The sequence below is a fragment of the Balaenoptera ricei genome, chromosome 4 (genome assembly GCF_028023285.1).
Source record: "Balaenoptera ricei isolate mBalRic1 chromosome 4, mBalRic1.hap2, whole genome shotgun sequence".
Taxonomy (NCBI): domain Eukaryota; kingdom Metazoa; phylum Chordata; class Mammalia; order Artiodactyla; family Balaenopteridae; genus Balaenoptera; species Balaenoptera ricei.
The window spans coordinates 11,946,209-11,969,139 of record NC_082642.1 but is presented as its reverse complement, the minus strand read 5'-3'; the positions used below and the strand labels follow the sequence as shown (position 1 = coordinate 11,969,139).

Genomic DNA, 22,931 nt, shown 5'->3' with positions numbered 1-22,931 from the left:
GCTATCTCAAGCAGCACTTATTTGAACTGACCTGAATACAATCAGTTATTACATATAAATTACCCCAAAATCTGTTTTCCCAGTGTGGCTTGCAATTTCCACCCAACTTGTTTCTTTGACATGTCCCCCATCCTACAGCCATGTCTTCTGGCCGTATGTTTATATTATTCACAATCTAAGGAAAACATTTTGGAGTTATAATAAGGTCCAAAGTCAAATTTTATTTTATATTTTGAAGGGAAGAGGGAAATGTGATCGTTTGTTCCTTTAATCTATGATGGCATAGCTGATGCAGTACTTAAAATACACCTAGACACTCAATGTTGAATCTTTTTTTGACTAGGGATTTCAAGATAAATAATTTACTCCAATATATTTAAAATATAGATAAAATTAAGTAATGCCTATTTTTTAAAGCTACATGAGTGTAGCTTGCACTTTTTCCTAAGTAAGGGAATTTACTAAACCCATTATCCTAGAGCCAGGAAATTCTTAATGAAATTATAGTCAGAAGACCTGGATCCCTGTTGTTTTTCCTTTAATAACTAAATGTCTCTAAGAAAAGTCACTTAAATCGGGGAAACACGGGTTTTCTCACTTATAATGCAGAAATAATAACATTTACACTGCCTAGTGCTGTTAGGAGCACCATATGATATAATAGATGAAAAAATGCTTTGTCAACTATAAAATGCACTGTGGATTTTAAACTGATATAATTTTCCCATAGGAAAAGAAGATAATGATTATTTCAAACCTCATGTCTACAGTGACGTATTTTAAAAAAGGTTGTTTCATCAATATTTATAATTTACTATGACTTGCTTTACGCTTTTCTTCCAGCACCTTACCCACCTCCCGAATTCAGGTAGCGTTTCCCAATGTGCACAATGGGATACTTGTCTGCTAGTCTTTTATCCGGCCACAGAATTCCATCTGCTGCAAAGACCACTTTGTGGTTTGACTTTTGGAACTTTTTTAGAACTTCTTCTGGACCACCAGCAAATATAACATTAAAGCTGTTTGATGAGGGAAAAAAGAAGTTTTAAAATACAGTTGTCAGAATTTAGACATATAAAACCAAGAAACAGTCTCTAACAAAAGTCAGAATTTAGAATCCAACACAGGATTAAATACCAACTATTTACAGAGTAAACAAAACAAGCTTCCCTCAACTTAAATTATATGGATTGTATTAAATTATTAGTGCTTACATTACATTGTCAAATGAAATCCAAATAAAAGACAGCTTTTTCAGCATTAATTTTTTTCAATAATCACTTACTCTCCAAAATCAAAATTCTAAAACAGTGTTGAAATGTTAAAAATCAGTAACTTGCTGTATAACATAATATAAACACAATCATTGACAGAAGCTGCCATTGTAACTGCCTAATGTTTCTATCTAATTTGTACCCATCCATTATAATTTCTGAAGATTTCTTTATCTTTGACAAAATGTGTTTACCTACTAAATGTCATCAATATAAATTTATATTTGAATCACTATTTAGCCTGAAATCCGAAAATAAAAGTATATAGACAAGTGCACCTTTTTAAAGCTCAATACACTTGAAAAAAATATGTAAAAAATGAAATTTATAGTTTCACTGATTTTTCTGGAGACTTTATTCCTCATAGTTCATCCACAGAATCACAATGACTTATAATATGAAATTATTATAATTCTTAGAATAATTCTTATAATTCTTGCTACAACTACAAATTCTTTTGCATCTTTTTTTAACATCAGAGTACCTCAAAACCAAAGGTTTCCAAAGATAATAATTTAATGACTTGACATCCCAGGTGGTAAACAAGAAGAGTAAACTAATGCTCTTTATCTTTTTTTTAATTTTATTTTTAAATTTTTTTTAATTTTTACTATTTAGTTGGTTGCGCCAGGTCTTAGTTGTGGCAGGCGGGCTCCGTAGTTGCAGCTCACCAGCTCCTTAGTTGCAGCATGCGGGCTCCTTAGTTGTGGCATGCATATGGGATCTAGTTCCCTGAACAGGGATCGAACCCGGGCCCCCTGCATTGGGAGTGCGGAGTCTTATCCACTGCGCCACCAGGGAAGTCCCACTAATGCTCTTTAATTCAGCATCAGGTCTTCCTAATAGCCAATAGTCCAAATGCACTGCTGTGATATCTGAATTGGGGAGTAAGGAGGCTGTTCCACATGCCTTTGCCAGACTTGCTCTCAAGGAGTTTGTTAATATGCTAGGACAGTAGTAATGCATCAGGCAACATTTAATAACTTTCTATATATGAATTATTTTTATCAAAATAAAAGACTATTTCTCATCTCTATAAAAGTAAAAATCCAATGAAACTTTAAAAAATTAGTTTAGCAAGAATAGTGTAAGTTTACACTTATGGCAGAGATGCTAAGTGACCCCCATATGCCCCCAAAGGCATTCCTATGCCTTTATTTTAATAATGGAATCCCGCATGTTAACGGGGCACATGGCTAAAGATTACTCTGAAGCCATGTGGCCACATGACCAAGTCTGAAGCCATGTGGCCACATGACCAAGTCTGTCCAACGGAGTGTGAGTGGAACTGGTGTGTTCCTGCAGTCTCCAGGACTTGTGCCTACCCTCTGTTTCCTGTCTCTCTTTCTTTCCCTTAAAGAACCAGACTTCACAAGTATACACGCCCTCACCAGAGAGTCCATTTCTCAATCTTTTTTTTAAAAAAAAAGATTAAAATGTTGCTAATGTGCAACTAAATTTAGTAATTATGCCTAGCCAATTTTTTAAAAACTAGTAAATGTAAAGTTGGAGTCAGAGAGATACACTATTTTTTTCGTTTTAAATTGTTCTATTTAAATTTTATCATTGCTTTTTATTTCAGTTACAAAAAAATAACTTTTTTTTTAAAAAATTAAAACACATATTGATATATGTGTACATAGATACACTTTTTGGCATATAGTTTTTTCTTTCCTCTAGGATCAATGGGCAGGAAATTTTTAATACTATTAATAACATAACCATAAAGTGACTCAGTGCGTACAATTTGAAGTCTGCCAGTTGGGTTTCTAACTCCAGCTCTGTCACTTGTTATCTGAGTAACCACAGACAAGTTAGTAATTTAAACTCTTTATGTTTCAGTTTCTTTAAGTATAAAATGAGGGGGAAAGTAGTACCTATCTCATCAAGTTATTGTTAAAAATAAAAAATTAAGAACAATACTTGACACATTATAATCTCTCAAAAAAGTTAACAGAATTAACATTATTGCTACTATAGGAAAGGGACTGAGGAAACAAGAGGTAGGAGAAAAACTCACTTTTTTTTTTAAAAAATTAATTAATTATATTTGTTTTTGGCTGTGTTGGGTCTTCGTTTCTGTGCGAGGGCTTTCTCTAGTTGGGGCAAGCGGGGGCCACTCTTCATCACGGTGCGCGGGCCTCTCACTATCGTGGCCTCTCTTGTTGCGGAGCACAGGCTCCAGACGCGCAGGCTCAGTAGCTGTGGCTCACGGGCCCAGTTGCTCCGCGGCATGTGGGATCTTCCCAGACCAGGGCTCGAACCCGTGTCCCCTGCATTGGCAGGCAGACTCTCAACCACTGCGCCACCAGGGAAGCCCAAAACTCACTTTTAAGTTTACACCAGTCTGTAGTTTTAAACAACTTTATTTTTAGCCAAATACACATACATTTTAAGATAAATTTTAAATCAGAATAAATTTGTTCTGACTAAAACCTCCAGCCAACTCTTCCCTCCCTGTTTATTTACAAAACTGAATTAATCTGACTTCACAAAATGATATTTACATAAATACATCAACTTCCTTTTTTTCTTATAAGTACAACTGATTTCATCGTATGATCACTTTAGATTTTTGTCTCCTAGGATAATCCTATCTCTTCTAACAGGGGTATTTTCCTCAAGACTACTAGTCACCGATATAATTTTTTTTTAATATTGAAGATTAGGAAATAAGACCAGTTTTACGTGTAAGTGAGCCACGAGCGGTGAGGCAAGTACAGCAAACCCTCTGAGGCAGATACTACCTGGCAAGTGGCAGAGGAACACCAACACATTGTCTGGAGAGATGGATGAAGAGAGTTCATTATGTCAGAGAATCATATGATTGGAGACTTGGACCAAACTGATTCAGATATTTTGTAGGCAGCATCATATATTCAAAGCTATAAATGCACAGTTGGCAAAGTGATTGTTTTGTCTTTGTAATCCCAGCGAAGGACATAGTATCGCCACAGTATAGCTCAAACTATTAGCAGACGTCAGTAGCTTGAGAAGGAGGAGTGTTAGCAACTTGTGCTCTTATAATTTAGTGTTTTATAAGCAGGCATTACCTTTATAAACAAAAAGCAATTCCTGTAAAGCAAAACGTAAAAGGCAAAAATTATCTTCATGTAATTCAAATGAGGATTTGACTTTGAATAAAAATTGAAGGTTGCTGAAATGTTCCCCTTTTCTTCTAGTAGCATTGTTGTTTCTGTGTTTAAGTCCTTCAGGAAAGTTCTTTGAACCGATTTAACTTTTCAAAGAGCGAGAAAGGTTTTCTACTTAGAATTATTTTAGCCACAACAACCTAAAAGCTCAAACTTTCTAAAAAATGCACAACAGTCATAAAAATAATTCTCATAGTAAATCAGTCCATTTAAAAATGAAGAATAAAATAAAACTTTCCACAGCTAACTGTGGTAAATATTCCTGGGTCCTGCAAAAACCATAAGGTGGAAACCTCATGTGGTCATATTGAGTCCTCTAGCAGACACATCAGTGTTCTTTCTCTAACAGGTCACTGAAACTTTTACAAGTGTTTGTCCTTCTGTGTTCCCTGTTTCTGTGGCACCAGCAACCAGAGAGGCACCCAAGCTGAAAATCTTTCATTCAGCCTTGCCTCCTCCCCTTCCAAGGCTTCTCTCATCAAATCTTTTTCCAGATCCCATTGATTCCATCTACTTAATCTACTTAGAATTTAAAGCCTCTCCACTCCCACTAGAAGTCACTAATTCAAACACCCTACAAACAAGCCTCCACATCACCCACCTTCCTCCCCACTTCCAACAAGGACTGTCTGAGAAACTCTCCTGAAAACTATTCTGTGCCAGTCCCCTGACTGAATCGGTGGTTCTCCACTGTGGTCTAAAGCAGGACTCAGCAAATATTTACTATCTAGCCTTTCACAGAAAAGACCTTAGGCTTTGAGGGCAATATGGTCTCTGCAGAATGACTCAACTCTGCCATTGTGGTACAAAGCAGCCATAGGCAATATGCAAATAATTGAGCATAGCTGTGCTCCAATAAAACTATTTACAGAAAAGAGCATGGGCCAGTCCATAGTTTACCAAACCCTGGCCTGTAAAATAAAATCTAAATGAATCAGCCTCACACTAATAACGTTCCATTAAATAACCTGTTCTGAAGTCACACTGAATTATTTGATCTGTCCTCCATATCTTTAATCATGATGTTTCGTCTGCTTAGCACGTCTTTTGCCAATCATGTCCAAACCACTCACCCTCAAGGCCCATTTCAAAGGTCACCTCCTCTACAAACCTCTACTTGAGCAGCATAAATGTAAAAGATCGTTTCCTTCCTCTTAACCTCCACCGCTCTTTTCCTCTCCTTTTTCACAGAATGTTTTATCTTCTACTCTTCATGCTGGGATTGCCTGCTTATACTAGGCTGCATGGTCTTCCTTCAGATCCATGACTTTATTCGTCTGTATGTTCCCCCTACTGGGGAGCCAGAGAAAAAAGCAACAGAAGTGTTCCCTAATCTTATTTATTTGTTCCTCCCCACTGATATAAACTTAAGCCAAAAGTTATAATCACCCAAACTATTAGCAGCTAGTGTTTAAAAGCTTAAAAGCTAATGAAACTGAAGCAAGCAAGTAGCAACACACCTGATAATTCTGTCTTTATTTTTTTTATACATCTTTATTGGAGTATAATTGCTTTTCAATGGTGTGTTAGTTTCTGCTTTATAACAAAGTGAATCGGTTATACATATACATATATCCCCATATCTCCTCCTTCTTGTGTCTCCCTCCCACCCTCCCTATCCCACCCCTCTAGGTGGTCACAAAGCACTGAGCTGATCTCCCTGTGCTATGCAGCTGCTTCCCACTAGCTATCTATTTTAGATTTGGTAGTGTATCTATGTCCATGCCACTCTCTCACTTCGTCCCAGCTTACCCTTCCCCTCCCCGTGTCCTCAAGTCCATTCTCTACAGCTGCATCTTTACTCCTGTCCTGCCCCTAGGTTCTTCAGAGCCTTTTTTTTTTTTTTTTTAGATTCCATATATATGTGTTAGCATACGGTATTTGTTCTTCTCTTTCTGACTTACTTCCCTCTGTATGACAGACTCTAGGTCCTTCATGTCTTCACCTTAAACACATATCTATATTTTCATAGCTAATTAATGCCACAAACCAATATTATGGAACCACTCTCCCCACCCCACCCCAAAGGAAAAAGCAGTTGAAAATGTCCACCCAACTGAACTTGCAGAATAGATTACAATGAAATCACAATGGAAATGATTAAATTTATTGTAGAAATTTTGAAGGAAGGGGAAGGAGTTAATTAGTTCGGATAAAGTGGGTTCTATTTTAAAAACTATTACTTGGGGGAGTTTTCCTCCAAATGGTATATAATTTCATTTCCTGAATATAGAATTTTTACTGAGGCTGGGCAGAGGTAGGAGTCAAATGAGGACACTGGCTAGGTGGAGGGTCATTCTCTCCAGACAGTTTCCTGAGAGTAGCCTTGTGCTGGAGTAACACTAGCGGAGAGGGCAGCCAAGGAGAGAACGTGGCAAAGACCTCAGACTGCTCGAGCTGCTAGCTACCTGTCATTATCACTTGGTGTTTCTGGATCCGTCTCTTTATCGTAAAATAAATGGTGAGATGAGAATCTCCCTCTAATTTTAAATGATAGTTAAACTTATCTCTGCAACACTAGAACTTTCAAATTTGGTAGCTATTTGGTGCACAATAAACGTTCATTGAATCAATGAAGAAATCAAGAAGCTTTTTTTTAATCCCCAGCACTTATTAGGATGTAGCTACAGCATGCCAGATATAACGTATACAAACCTATGGATAGAAAAATGTATCCAGAGGGCAAAATTTCTGTCCCAGTCACCTCCCTGATCCAGCCACAGCAGCTAGCACCATATTTTACACAATAACAGATGTTTAATATATGTTTACTCAAAAAAAACCAAGATTCAAGGAGTAGATAATCTGGTTTGGGGGGAAAATTATATAAATATATACATACACACACAGAAAGTAGACAAGTTAGTACCATTTATCTAGATACATATAAACAACCAATGTTTCTTTTGTATACAATCTGCTTCTTCCTTATTTCAACATACCCACTAATATACTCAGTAAACACTGATAAGAATATTTGAACAATTTGAAAAAATGTCACTCATTTCCTACATAATTCCTAATCATACTTCACACTATCATGGAGGAGCCTGAAGGCACTGCATATGTCTAAGTGTCAGCTAAAGATTTCAACCTTTCCTTCAAAAAAAAGGGAAAAAATTAAAAAGCAGTATAGAAACTGAAAACTGAGGTGTTTTGGCTTTCCTTCATACTAATGAAATGTTGTCCATCACTAATGACTAGGTTATTTGTGTCTGCACACTTAAACTGTCCTCACTGCCAAAAAGAAGCCCATCAAATAAATCTGCCACATAGTTAGTTAAAATTTTAGCCATCATTCTTAAAAAGCTTTGCTTTTAGAAAATTTTCACTCTGCCTTCTGTATAAACTATGTAAGACAATACAAAATGTAGGCATATTGGGAATGTAACCTAAATTATGAGAGGTATAAAATGTTTACTTCATAGAATAAAATAAGATAGGATCTGGTCCCCTGTAGAATTAATACATATAAATTATACTTCTTAATAACAACAAAATCATAAAAATACTTTCACAAACAATTAGCAAAATGATCAAATAAAACATAATCTTTCACAATTTTCTAAAGGTAAATGATTCTAAAGAGATTATGCCAACATTCAAGTTTTTTTTGAAGACACACATTCTTCTTCTAAATTAGGTTGGTTCAGTTTTGTTTGCAGAATTAGTATAATACGAGAATTCCTTGAGGGTGGGATCTGTGTCGATCTCTTTTTCTATAGTGTTAAGTTCAATACCTGGGTCAAAGCTTCTGCTCAAGACATGTATTCTGAATGCAAAGTGAAAAATATGCTCACTGATGTCACTTCTAATACTTAATTAGAAGTTAAAAGAAACAAACACTGGTTGACATGGGAAAGATCAAAAGCAGCAGCAGCACCATTTTCATTGTTTCTAATCAAAAATCAATTTTTAACGTAATTTCTATCTTTGAGATTTAGAAAATATGGATGCTTTCCTACCTTTAAGTCACTTTATTTCTCCAAATGAATGAAGAAAAAAATCTTTAAAAATAGTTTCAAAACATCCACCATATTTCTGCCTCTTGCAAGATGTTTCTCTGTCTTTTAATGCAATATACTGTTACCCAGTATTTATTGATTCCTTGTTATTTACCCCGACAATATGTAAATCAGGTACAGCTCTAAGCTTCATTGTCTGAAGCATAAAAACAATTACAATTCAACATGAACAAAAAGCTAGCAATATACAATCAAAGTGAGATGAGGCATATACACTAACAGCAAAGATTTCTGTAACTAAGACTATCCCTCAATTTTCAACCAGTGTTTGCTGGATCAATCTCCCAGAACAGAGCCACCTAGAAAACTACTATAATATCAGCTTTACTTTATATTCATTTTAATTCAATATCAACTTTATTTTTATATTGTGACATTGACTACCATTCTAGTTTTTTTTTTTAATTCAGTCTACCTTACTGCTATCATTAGTTAGCAAGAGCCTATAAGTTGCAAAGTCAATTCTCTTATCTTACCTCAAAGTCATACAGCTAGTCATCTTTAAACAAATACTTTAATGAACTGGGGAGTTGCTATATATCAAAATCCTTGGGTAGGTATTTTCAGAGAGGAAATACTCCTTTTGGTGAGGCCAAGAACCACCACCAAATACGTCTTTCAATCATTTCATATATTGGGAGTCTTTCAAAACAAAGCACATCTGTATTCTGTTTAATGGTGTTACATTCAGTGCCACCAAAAAAATATAAATTTCTGCTCCATCCAAATTCAAACTCAAATAATTACACCAACTGTATTTCTAACTACTTTTATTCTAAAGAATTTTCTTTAGCCTAAAAGAAAATGAATAAAACAAATGACCAAAGTTTTTATTATTTATCTGATACTCAAAAGTATTCTACAACATACTTACTTCAAGGTCTGGACTCTGCTGGTTTATGTTTTACTGTACCCAGCACAGAACAAGTTTGTGGGAATATTCAGTATGTATCGAATTTACTCACAATAACTTAAAACACCTTTCGTTACATATTGGCCTACATATTATCCTTAAAAAAAAAACATAAAAAACTGCCCACTATGTAATAATAATTAGGTCTGACCATATGTCTTCAATGTGACTAGACTAAAAGAAATACATGTTTTACTAGGTAATTCTAAAAGTAATGCAAAGTGCCTTATTATAAATTCAAAATGTTCAGCTACCTTGACCAAGGTGAATTATAAAATCATTATAATTTTAATCCATAGGGAATCTTCAGCTATCATGTTACAATATTTGTCCCCAAAATCTTTATGAGCCTATTTCAAAAGAACTCATCACGCTTTGTCCATTAAAGTCATTAAATCCATTATATTTACTAGTGGTTGTTCTAATCAAAGGGAGATTGTCAACTTTACAAACTTTTTTAATTGCAATAAAACACACATGCACGCGCGCGTGCGCGCACACACACTGCAGTATGAAATAACTTGAAAAAAAGTCTGTGGTACTTTCTCATATGGAGAGCTTCAGTTTTCATTTTGTTTTAAGTAGAACCCAAACCCTTGCAAAATATTTATTTTTATCTGAAATAAACATGATAAATCTTAACTTACAGAGTATATTTATAAACATCCAGTCTCTAATTTTAAACGTTCATCCAAAAGTCAGTTTAGAACACATAATCACATGGAAACGATATTATAAGATTGCTTCCAAATTAATTCACAAAAGCCTATCTAAATGAGCACAGGAATCACTGTGGGTTACTGGAAATGTTCTAAACTTGAATAGTGAAGATAACTGCATGACTCTGTAAATTTAATAAAAATTATTGAATTTTTCACTTAAAATAAGTGTGTCACAGTATATAACTTCTACCTCAACAAAGCTGTTTTTTTTTAAAAAATACTATTTAAACTATTAAGTACATAAATCTTGGTATTTTTTTCATATAGTAGTAACCTATGCTTCCATAAAACTAATTAGTACAGTTAAACTGTCCTTTAAAAAAATCATATAAGTAGGAATTTGTTTGATATATTAAAATTATAATAAACTCTGAACTGTAGCCTTAACCAGAGGTAAGCTTAATTAGGAGATTAGCAATATTGTTGCAAAATGGTTTTCCTATTTCAAATAATTTACAGTCTAATTCATTTCTCCCAGACCTTGGATTACCCACAATTTCTACTGTATTGATCACTGTACACAGTACTTTTTTTAAAAAAAAAAAAAAAGAAGAGAAAAGAGCTCTAAAGTGGCACCAGTTGTCCATCCTTCTTTATCTTGGTTACTTATTCATTATCCCTAGGTTCCTCCAGTAGGACAGATAAGGCAGGTGGGAATGACAAGAGAAAATGTTAATGCTTCTTCCTAGACAAGGGCTTGGCTGAGTTGGGCCTGCATGTTTTCGGTTAGCTGGCCGTTCTCAGAGAGGGAGTTGTCAAGAAATTTTATCTTTGGTTCACTGATAAATCCCAAATACTAACAGTGTCTGGCACACACTGGACCTTCCATTAAAATTTTATTGTTGTCTTTTCTGTCACACTAGATCTTAAAGTATCATCTAAATAAACAAATGCAACCTCAAGCAGTCTTCAGATATCTCACAGTGTCCCTTTTCTTATTAGAAACAAATTGGCCCCTTATTAAATCAGTTTCTTCCAAGCCTAAATCTCAGATGGGGGATAGCGGGGAGGGGCAGCCTGATAGGAGAGGAAAGGGAGAGGAAAAGGAGTTCTTCCTAAAATGCAGAAAGAGGTTTGGGAATCCAAAACTATTACTGGCTCATATGTGGTAACTTCTACAAGGAGAATTTGCCCCAAAGTCAAAGTCAAAACACAGGTGTGGCAAGTTCAAGCTGACCAAAATGGTTGTTTAAAATCCATGGTAATTTTAACCCAAACATACTCAATATTTAATCTAAACCGTTTATTATCAACTTCCTGCTCTTTTTTCTAAGGGTAAAAAAATACATAATAATAGATTCTGTAGAAAAATTCTCAGTACACAAGCTAACACCATCTATACCACACCTCATGTTGCAAGAATAAATAACTATAAGCAGAACTTTATTTTTTCCCAGGAGACAGCAGAGAAATTCTAAAGATGCAAGTATATGAACCCTTTCAAAACCTGTAAGTGTTGATGGCACCAGGACTTCAGTATGTCCATTTCATTTCAAAATTTCTGCCTTTATTTAACATTTGCATAAAAGCATTGTTCTTACTTTCATCTGTAATAATCTGTGGTTTTGGATTTTCAAAGTGAGGGAGAGATATAAAATAACTTTCCTAAGTTAAAGAGGAAAATGCAAAGGGATTTAAAATGATGACCAATGACCAAAAAATAAAAATAAGAAGGAATGTAGAGGGACTTCCCTGGCGGTCCAGTGGTTAAGACTCCACGCTTCCAATGCAGGGGACGTGGGTTCAATCCCTGGTTAGGGAAGTAAGATCCCACACTCCGCATGGCCAAAAAAAAAAAGTTTAAAAAAGAAAAGAATGTAGAGAAAATGGAAGAAAGAAGGTGGCAACCAATAATGGCTCACGACAACTTGATGTTATTAAAAACATGTGAGAAGAAGATGGAAACACAGTGAACACTCCAAATTTAGTAGAAGAAAAGATATTTACAGATGAGAAAGGTTTTTCTTTATTATTAAACATAGGCTTTTTTATTTCTCACTTATAACTTACATGATGTATTTTCTCCCAGACAACCAGAATCCATTGAGTTGCTCTCTCAATAGAAAAATTCACTATGATCTTTATTCCATCTCAAGTGAGGATTAAAACATGAATTTCACAAAAATTTTAGCTCATGCCCTGTTTTCCCATTGGTGTTTATGGTAACTCATCAAATTTGATCATATTACATAACTACGTCAGACCATGGTTTTATAATTGTGAGTAAAATCTACTTTTTAAAACAATGATCCCATGTGAATAAAATAATTTAATATATAATCTACAAATACGAATTTCAACTCTTTTAAAATAATTTAATACAGACTTAGAAAGCCACAGGTTCTTTCTCTTACCATTCAGTAAACAAGACAACCAGATCCTCTTGACTGGCATAATGTTCCATGACTTCTTTCATCAATCTCACTTTTTGGCCCCCTCCAATAGTATTAATTCCATCACCACCTCTCCACTCCTTTCCTTGACCAAGGACCTATAAATGAAATCAACATTTCATCCCTGGGCAAAACTCAGATTATGATAGGATTATAAAAACTGGAAGTCACCAGCAACTTGTACAGTATAACACAGTATCACTCTTTAAATGTTACACTAAGTCATGATGCTAAACAGAAAAAAATTTGATGCCTAGGTTAGGTCATACTTCTTCAATAGTATTTACCCTGTAAAATGCCATTCCTAATTTTACCATTTCAAAAGTGAAGTCTAATCCAAGGAAGCTGGGGGTTGGTGGGGGAAGCCCCAGAAATTATGTCTCACATCCTATTTCTCTTTATTCAGACTGAAATGAAAAAGAAAATGAAAAAACTTTCCATAACACTTTTCAATCTGGCAGGAAATCTGTCTGATGAACGTTGGGAGCCCTGGAAACTCAGTGATTCCTGGCCGGGGCCCTTAAGCGATTTTCCTGCTGAAACCAAATGGGTTGTCCAGGGAAACACAGAGGGCATCAAGTCAAATGTCACCTTCTTTACCTTAAAAATCTTAAGCTTAGGTTACCCTCAAAAGTTTAATAATTTACCAATACAAGAAATCGCCTAAGCACAATTACTCAGAGCTAAGTCTGCAGCCATTCTCGGCTCTTGTTTGCTTAGCCTCAGCAGCTGCCTCCTGAATCATATGCCTGCTGACTCACCTGGCTGTGAGGGAGCAGGAAGCAGTTCTATGCCCCCTTCCACCATGCACACACGCCTTGTATCTTAGTTTCACCAAAACAAAGTCTGAAGTTCCCAAAATAAGGATCTACTAAAAGATTTGTGAAATTCAGGGGGAATGAAATTAAGAATAAATACAAAAGAAAAAGATCAAATTAATTTAGAAAATAAATATTATTAGTTCCAAATTTACTTAACATTGAGCCAAATACAAGAGCTCATGGGGTTCCCAGCCTCAAATCTCTAGTGAGCACTTCATCACTACTTATACTGAAGGGATAAATGTTAACTCAAACTGTGGCAGGCATCTGGATTCATAAGGGGGCTAGTTTAATAGAATTATTTGTTTTTGCCCTAAGTGACCTCCTCTGGCCCTAAGATTTGTTACACTTCTGTTCTACAACCCTTCTGGACTTCTCCAATATTGCAGTCATACCAGACCTAAGTGCTTCTGAGCGCCTACTCTGTGCAGCACTGTGTTGATTAAGCTCTAGTCTCTGTTTTCTATCCACAGCATCTGTGTGTCTAACTTTGGTATGCATCAGAATCACGTGGAGGGTTCGTTAAAACACAGACTGCTGGTCCCTTCTCCCAGGGTCTGCGATTCAGTAAGTGAGGGTGCGCCTAAGAATCCTCATTCCTATTTCCCAGATGATGCTGATGCTGGTGGTCTGGGTCCACACTTTGAGAACCACTGCATTTCACAATGGAAAGACAGCAGGAAGATCAAAAACTCCAGAGTCAGTCAAACGGGGCTGGGGTCCAACATTTGACGCCTTACAGGTGCATACCCTGGAGCAAGTTTTCCTCACTAATACATAAAGTAACACCTACCTTACATGGTTTATACAACGAATCAACAGCATACCATATATGAAGGTCCTAACACAGTGCCTCACATGTAAATAATATTCCACACTCTCCCCTTGAGATGCCCCTCATTGGATTTCAGCATTATTTTACCCTGATTTTTCTTTCATATTGCCCCCTATCAATGCATACTACAATATTTCCCTTCTAACAAACTTCTCTAACATATTTCTCATTTATCCTACATTAAACATCTACATCTCTTTTCTAGCAAAGTTAGCCTCTTTAATAGTTATTCTATATTAATAACATCTGTACCTAGTCTTCCAGTGGCTAGGTAGCAAATATTACCTTTTTTGTGCATTACATTCTGAAACAGCTCAGTTCTTCCCTAGGCAAAAAAGCAATTTTTCTCACCCTTTTTTTTTTTGTTTTGCTGTTTTGTTTTGTAAATGTACTAAGTTTATTTGTTTTCCTACCTGGGATATTTCCCTATTCTCCTCTGCATGTGAAAAAGACCTGGATGGCATAGCCTAATTTCTATTAGAAAATAAATAAGTTTTTTTGTTTGTTTTTTTTTTAAAGGCAGGCCTTTCACAGCTCAGTTTACTAGTCCTACCAAATACCCCAGGTTTCCTCTGATCATTTATCAGTGAGCTATTTCCCTGGAGATAAGTCTTCTAAAACCCTTTTATACTTTTATAATGTTATTAAATTCCTCTGAAACAAACAAACAAAAAAACAGGAAAAGCACCTCTCAATACTGGAACAGAAAAGGTATCTCCTTCACAGTAATGTTTCCAATTCTCAGGGTAGACAAACCCATTACAGAAAAAAATTCTTCAAAGTAAGTGAAAAAAATTACTGTCAAATCTTATTATGTTGTACCTGTACATGATCCCCCAAAAGAAATATAAGTATAAATATATTTTTCTGTTGTTTTACAGAACATGTTTACACAAAGCATTAGCAAATATTAAGAAATTATTGTCTGAGTGGCAGAGTATTAATAAGGCCAAAATGTATCTTTAAAACAACCAATTATAGGTAAACTGACACCATTATGTAACCCAACTTCATCATCCTTCTGGGGATTGCAGATCATGTTGTGGTTGTTATTGTTGTTGTTATGAAAAATGTACTTCCGCCACATATTCTAACATCTCCATGAATTAAAAGAGATACCATACCTTCACAGTATAATTGAAGTATTTGGCTGACTGCATAAATCGATGGAATCCATCACTTTCTTTTGTTGCTACAGTTATGACTAATAATTTATCTGCAAAGACAGGGGGAATAACATAAGACAGTTTACCAAGAGGCTAACTCCTCACACTTTACAGATCACCGCAGTGATTAGAAACCTCATTAAACCTATGGGAATGTTCTGGTTTGTTCATCTACATGAGGCTAAACAAAGAGCTGTTGAAAAACTAGGCAATTAAAATTGGTTATATTACTGCCAAATGACAGACTGCCAAATAATGAATTATTTTAATGGTAAAAAAGTGCATTTATTTTTAAGGTAAAGCATGCCCTCAACAGAGGATTTCAACACTAAGAGAAACACTTCCATAAAATGCACAAAGTTTTTATCTGTAAAGACAAACTCTCCTAAATGTTAACTAATCAACAAGGTTCACTGTCACCTATAAGTCATCACTGATTTATTACACACATCAGTGAGTCCAAAAGCACATTATATTCCTCAAAGCACATGTACAAAAAGAAGAGATCCAATCGTGAGACTGATCCTAATTTTTTTAAATAAATTATGATGAATTGGGAACAAATATTTAGAAAGAGAATCTTAATTTTTTCCTCCTATCAATGAATTTTTGTATATGGGAAGTCTATAAAATCCACATTTACACCACCTTCAGTGCTTTGTTTTTTCTTTAAAGAATAAAAGGAACTAAAATCAGCACTGCCCTGGTAAATACAGCTTTGAGTCACCATTTTATAATGAATTATTATTTTCAATCTAACAAAACACCTCTTCTTAGTAGAAGCAGATAGATTTAAGGAGTCATTTCAAAATACCTGTAGAAGCTATTAAGGACAATGGTTATCGGGAAAAGACATGTTGGAAAAATGCATAAAAGAAACAAGTGCATCAGAAAATGCCAAAGGTTAGCAGCCAGGGCATTTTTTTTTAACCTCAGGATATAGGAGGACCAAAGGACTAAGAAAACAAAATTAACATCTTTTTAACATTCTAGGCACCGAGTTATATCATCTGACTCTCACTTGATTGTTACCAACAAGAAAAAAGTCAGACAGTGTTAAGTATCCCTTAAACAGTAGACAATCATTGAAAATGAAATATATAGCATTAATGTATTATAGGAATCAATTAAAAACAATTTCATATGACCCAAGGTAATCATCAAATTTTGAAAATACTTTAAACAAAATACACATAAGTGTAAGACACATAAAGAAAGAAATTCAAACAAGTCAACCAAAAAAAGGAAAACATTTTCATGAAAATAAATATTAACATTCTTAGATATTTTTCTAGAAATATGTATTTCTCACATAACTTTCACCATTATGAGAAATAGATATTTAAGGAAAAATAAAAGTCATTTTCAGTATAGCTGTCAGGGCTGAAGCAAATATATTTTAAGAGTACTTTTTCAATTAACTATTCTTTAAAAAACAAAATTTCATTTGTAAAGTTTCAAACAGGGCTTAATCAATTAAGAAAACTTGACCTATTTATAATTTACAATAAATTTTGAAATAGGCAATACAAGATTTTATTTCATAAGAGTAAAAGGAATACTTTTGAAGTCTCTTTTCTGCGTAATAAAATGACTAAAGATAGCTTTCTTTCTTAACTTTTTCTACACAAAAAAAGTTTATAGATTTTGCCTGGACAGATTTTTATACTTATAATTTCCAGTACAAAATTAACAGCAAGGATTTTATCATCCTTAATAGGAAAAGTAATGGGAATATATGTATACATATAGCTGATTCACTTTGTTATACAGCACAAACTAACACACCATTGTAAAGCAAGTATACTCCAATAAAGACGTTCAAAAAAAAAAAGAAAAGTAACGTTGGCCAGACCCTTGGGTAGACAGAAATGTTATGGAATCTAATGACTCAGAAGGCAAACCTAAAAATATGTAGTCTGACGGTGTCTGGCAAGCCTATGCCAAATAAGGACTCCTGTTGCTTCAGTACTGTTGCTAATTACAAAAAAGCAAAACCAAGTAATAAATAAGTAATTCTGTCAAAGGCAGGCCTGTTCAATAACATTACGTAGAAACTTTTGTTTCTTCTTACCTGCTGTTCACTATGGTGACTGTGATGAGAAATAAATCTTACTCAACTGGGGGAAGTAAAAGAAGAAAGTGCTGACGTGCACCACTCACAAGTTCTTGCCAACCAGTTCAACAGTACAACTTGTTCACCATCTATGAAGTATGCGTGTCAAAAAATTTAACCTACAGTTGACACATACTTTAGATTCCACTAAAATTTATACCACAAATTTATCAGAAATATAAGGACAGAAGACAACTGATCTACAGAATCAATGGCAAAAGAGAAAAAAGGAAAGGGAAACTATTATAGCATATCACCAGAATTGAGACAATTCAACCAAACATACATCATGGCCTTTATTTGGGTCCTGATCTGAAAAGTCAACTGTAAAAGGGTATTTATGAGAAAATTAGGAAAATCTGAACACTAACTTGTATTTGTCAATATTACAGAATTATTGCTAATGTTTTAGCATGCTAATGGCATTGATATTTTTTAAAGAGTTCTTATAATTTAGGGACAAGTAATAAAGTATTTACTCAATGAAAGGAAGTAATGTTTGTGATTTGTTTTAAAATTATTAGGGGTAGATGGGAGACAATGGAGGAAGAAGATAAAGAGTAAATAAGACTGCCCACGTATGATGACTATTAAAAGTGGGTTCCATTTATAAATGTTTGGAAAGCCCTACAATTAAAAAAAGAGAGAGTTCAACTTTATGCACAATCCCTAATTTTCCAATCAGAAAAATATTCAATATAAAACTCTTTTCAACAATCTGAATCATCTAAGTAAAAGGAAAAACAGAATAGACAGAAGAAATTTTCTAACTAGACAATATTATAATTTAAACAACTATAATTAGTACCCAATCCACCCACAACAACCAAAAGGATCAAGTGAGATGATTGAAGAAATGGGCTTGAATAATGGGTACCCATCAACCACTACCAAAACTAGTCTAAGATGGTGTCAAAGAAAAGATAAATGGAAGCCCAACTGTGACCAAATGTAAACTCTAAAGCCACTGCCTGACTCTTAGAAAACAGTTAATACAGTTTGCATGAGCAAGAAACATGTAAGGCATCTATAGAGTGTGGTCTATTACAACAACCATTTATCAAATGAAAATCACATCATAGCAAAAAAAAAAAAACAAAAACCTTCTGTAATCATATTTACAAAGTCCCTCAAAATACCTAGCACCGGGGCTTCCCTGGTGGCGCAGTGGTTGAGAATCTGCCTGCCAACGCAGGGGACACAGATTCAAGCCCTGGTCTGGGAAGATCCCACATGCCGTGGAGCAACTGGGCCCGTGAGCCACAATTACCGAGCCTGTGTGTCTGGAGCCTGTGCTCCGCAACAAGAGAGGCCGCGATAGTGAGAGGCCCACACACCGCAATGAAGAGTGGCCCCCGCCTGTCACAACTAGAAGAAAGACCTCGCACAGAAACAAAGACCCAACACAGCCATAAATAAATAAATAAATAAAATTAAAAAAAAAAAAATACCTAGCACCATAGTAAGGTTTAATAAATATTTGTTAAGTGGCTTAATATTTAGCCCCCTATGAAAATTTAGATGAATAACAGAATTTCTCCAAAAATCTAAATCTTTTTTATTTAGAAAGGCAAAAAACCAAAAAACACCCCGCTATGTTCTTTCTTACTAATGAACTTACAGCTCTGGGGAGGAAAAATGGCATTGTTAGTTAGTCTTTTTTTTTTTTTTTCTCCAAATAGTTGTTGACATAATACCAGAATTCATCAATTTTTAGAGCTGATCTAATTTTTCTTTCCAAAAACAAATCATGGCTTTAAAACAGGAAGTTTTTTGGCTAATATATCCTATCTACAAAATGCTAAAAAAAAAAAAAAAAAAAAAAAAATCAGCCCATAAATCCAGCTGAAATTCATTGTCTTAATAACAGGCATCACATTCAGTAACTCAGCGCCAGCCCAGCTAGCTGCCTTTGATCTCACTCAGAGGGATAATTCTCCTACTTCCCAAGAAACTTTCCCAGTCTTACTTTTAAATTTGCAAAAATCAAGAAAAATAATTCTACCACAGAAGGAGCTCTGAGTATATACTGTTCTTACTCTGTAATAACTCATTTTATGAAAGACGTGCCCTTCATCTGTAAGGATCAGTGGCGCTCAACTTTCTATTCAAGGAACACATTTTCTTAGGAATGGTTAGCATAGGGGCCAGCAAACTTTCACTGTAAAAGGCCACATAGTAAATATTTTAGGCTTTGTGGTCTACATACAATCTCTGTCACGATTCTCCTTTTTTCTTCCTTAAAACTTTTTTAAAATTAAAAAAAAATAATCCTTAGTTTTTTGGCTGGCTGTACAAGAACAGCCATGGGCCAGATTTGGCCTAAGGGTCATAATTTGCCATTGTGGTTGGCCATAGGGATCTGACAACAAACTACTTGGGTTCCAGTTTCAGACCTACCATTTATTACTTGTTTGAAATTGGTCAGTTACTTAAACTCTGTGTCTCATCTGTTTCTCATCTATGTGTGTAATAATAGCACCTGATAGGCTTGCTGTGAGAATTAATGAGTTAATATATGTAAAGTGGATGATACACTTAAGTCCATACATATGTCTAATGACAGTATCTTATTATTTCCACTCAACAGATAAATGTGAAAGGGAGTTGATGTGCAAATCTCAGCAAGTTATGCAACTCAATCTTTTTCTCTACCAGAGTTATTCATTCAAGAACCAAATATCTCTTCCAACTCTCAAGATTTTATGATGCTAGTACAATACTGTCCCCTTACCCAAGGTTTCTGTTACCCACAGGGTCAATCATGGTCTGAAAATATTAAATGGAAAATTCCAAAATAAATAACTTATAAGTTGTTTAAATTGCACACCATTCTGAGTAGCATGGTAAAATCACTTGCCATCCCGTTCTGTCCTGCCTGGGATGTGAATCATCGCTCTGTCCAGTGTATCCTATCCATTAGTCACTTAGTAGCCATCTCAGTTATCAGATCCACTGTCACAGTATCACACTGCTTGTGTCCAAGTCACCCTTATTTTACTTAATAATGGCCCCAAAGCACAAGAGTAGTGATGCTGGTAATTCAAATAAGCCAAAGAAAGCTGTAAAGTGCTTCCTTTAAATGAAAAGGTGAATGTTCTTGATTTAATAAGGAAAAGGAAAGCACATGCTGAGGTTGCTAAGATCTACGCTAGGAACAAACCTATCTGTGAAACTGTGAAGAAAGAAAAAGAAATTCATGCTAGATTTGCTGTCTTGCCTCAAACTGTAAAAGTCATGGCCACAGTGCATGGTAAGTGCTTAATTAAGATAAAAAGGCATTAACTTTATACAATAAGATATTTTGAGAGAAACCACATTCACATAACTTTCATCACAGTATATTGTTATAACTGTCTATTTTATTATTAGTTATTGTTGTTAATCTCTTAACTGTGTCTGATCTGTAAATTAAACTTTATCATAGATATGTATGTACAGGAAAAAACAGAGTATATATAGGATTCGGTACTATCCACAATTTCAGGCATCCACTGGGGGTCTTGGAATTTATCTGCCACAGATAAGGGGTGGAGGCAACTGTAATGGGGGAAAAAAATCTATGTAAAAACAGTTCAATTTAAACTGTGCACTAAAATAATTGAGCAAGTAACTGCAGATACACCTTCTCAAATCTTTTCATTTCTCTCCACCTCCAAGCAAGCTAACTCAAATCACGATCATCACTAGCCCAGGTTTCCACAATAGCCTCCTAAATCCCACTATACCCACTCCAATCATATCTTTACAAAGCTGACTTAAGCTTTTCAAAAAAATTAGATATCTAATCATGTCACCCCATTGCTAAACATCCTTAAATGATTTTCCATTGCTCTTAGCACTGTGGCCAAGCTACTTTACCTCAATGTGGTCCTTGACTACCTCTATCCTCTCTAATCTCACCCACTATCTCTCTGCCCTTTGTTCTCTCTGCTCCAACTGCACAGTTTTTCTTTCAGTTCTCCAACAATGCCTGCTCCCTCCCACCCTGAGGAGAAGAGCCTATGCAACACCTTTATCTAATGTCACCTCTGATCTCTTGATGCAACCACTGCCTGTTCAATTCATTGAGATTCTTACACATATGCCATTTCCTTGGGGGAAACTTCCCTTACCTACTCAAGTATGTCAGTGCCCATTATACATTTTCACTGCATTCTCTACCTCTCTTTTGGAGCACTTACGACAAATTGTAATTACATATTAATTTGCATGATTATTATTCAAGATTAAAGTCTCCTTCTCCGACTAGACTGTAAATTCCAGAAAGGCAGGATGTTTTTTGCTCAGCACTACACACCTCCAGGACCTATCAAAGTGTTTAGCATATAGTAGATTCTTAATAAATATTTGTTGAATGAGTGGATTCAGGAACAAGGGATGTTATATTTTATCTGTGTGGGTGTATAAAATAATTTGTTCCCAACAAAATCCTTACGTAGTTTGCATTATTACATCCAACTCATAGATGAAGAAAATAAGGTTAAATAGGTTAACTTAGCCAAAGTCACCCAACAAGTTACTAGCAAAGCTGGAAGTGGAACTTTGGGTATTCCTCAAAGTCCATTTCTTTCCAATGTTTCATGTGGCCTCACTTGGTGGTAAGAGGTCAAGAGGCTAGAATCTGTTTAAAATTAAAATTAATATCTGTTTAAATGTACAGAAAAGAGATAACATAGCAAGCCTAAGACTTCAATCTTAGTTTGCAGGATTGATCCTCAGCTGGCATCTGGAAAGCTGGATTTGGAGAGGATTCCCACCATTCCCAGATAAGAACAGCTCATTGTATCTGAATTGCACAAACAAGGTATTTATGCTGAACACCAGCTTTCCTTCTAGGAGTTTGGAATTCTGGTACAGAGGTTGCCTCTATGACCAGCCCCAAATAAAAACCTTAGGCACTGAGTCTCTAATGAGCTTTCCCAACAAATAACATTTCACATGTGTTGTCACAACTAGTTGCTGGAGGAATTAAGCTAATCCTCTGTGACTCCACTGGAAAAAGACTCTTGGAAGCTGTGTCTGGTTCCCCTGGACTTTGCCTATGTGCCTTTTCCCTTTGCTGACTTTGCTTGGTATTCTTTCAATGTAAAAAGTCATAGCTATCAATATGACGATATGCTGAATCATCTGTGTCCTCCTACTGAATTGCTGAACCTGGAAATTGTCTTGGGGATAGCTGACCCATTATGCTTCTAGCTACAGGCAGCACTTCTTCATCTGAAAGAGACACTATGGGCCTAATTGATTATGTCTGATACATGGCTGAGTTTTACATTCTGGGCTCAGAGGCCAGGCTAGAGACATACAGCAAAGACTCCAAATAGACTCCATAAAGGAAATATTTGGTAGATAAGACAATCATACCCTGCTCCTCCACTGATTGAGAAGCATTTCATTTTAACATAACATTACTCAAATACAAACTCAAAAATGAGCCAATGTGTGAGACTGCTGACCAAAACAAACAAATAAACAAAAACACAATCTTAACGAAAGAGGTGACGATTCCAC

The 22,931-nt window shown here is 35.4% G+C and overlaps 1 protein-coding gene across 2 annotated transcripts in view; it reads right to left on the bottom strand.

Moving 5' to 3' along the window:
* The window catches only part of PLOD2 (procollagen-lysine,2-oxoglutarate 5-dioxygenase 2), a 106,150-nt gene that overhangs the window by 50,800 nt on the left and 32,419 nt on the right, over positions 1–22,931 (bottom strand). For both annotated transcript variants that reach the window (XM_059920154.1, XM_059920153.1), the window contains exons 2-4: positions 15,260–15,351; positions 12,441–12,577; positions 856–1,019 (exon numbers count right to left, since the gene is read on the bottom strand). In XM_059920154.1, the coding sequence (XP_059776137.1) occupies positions 856–1,019; positions 12,441–12,577; positions 15,260–15,351 (393 nt within the window). The remainder of the gene's footprint in view (positions 1–855; positions 1,020–12,440; positions 12,578–15,259; positions 15,352–22,931) is intronic.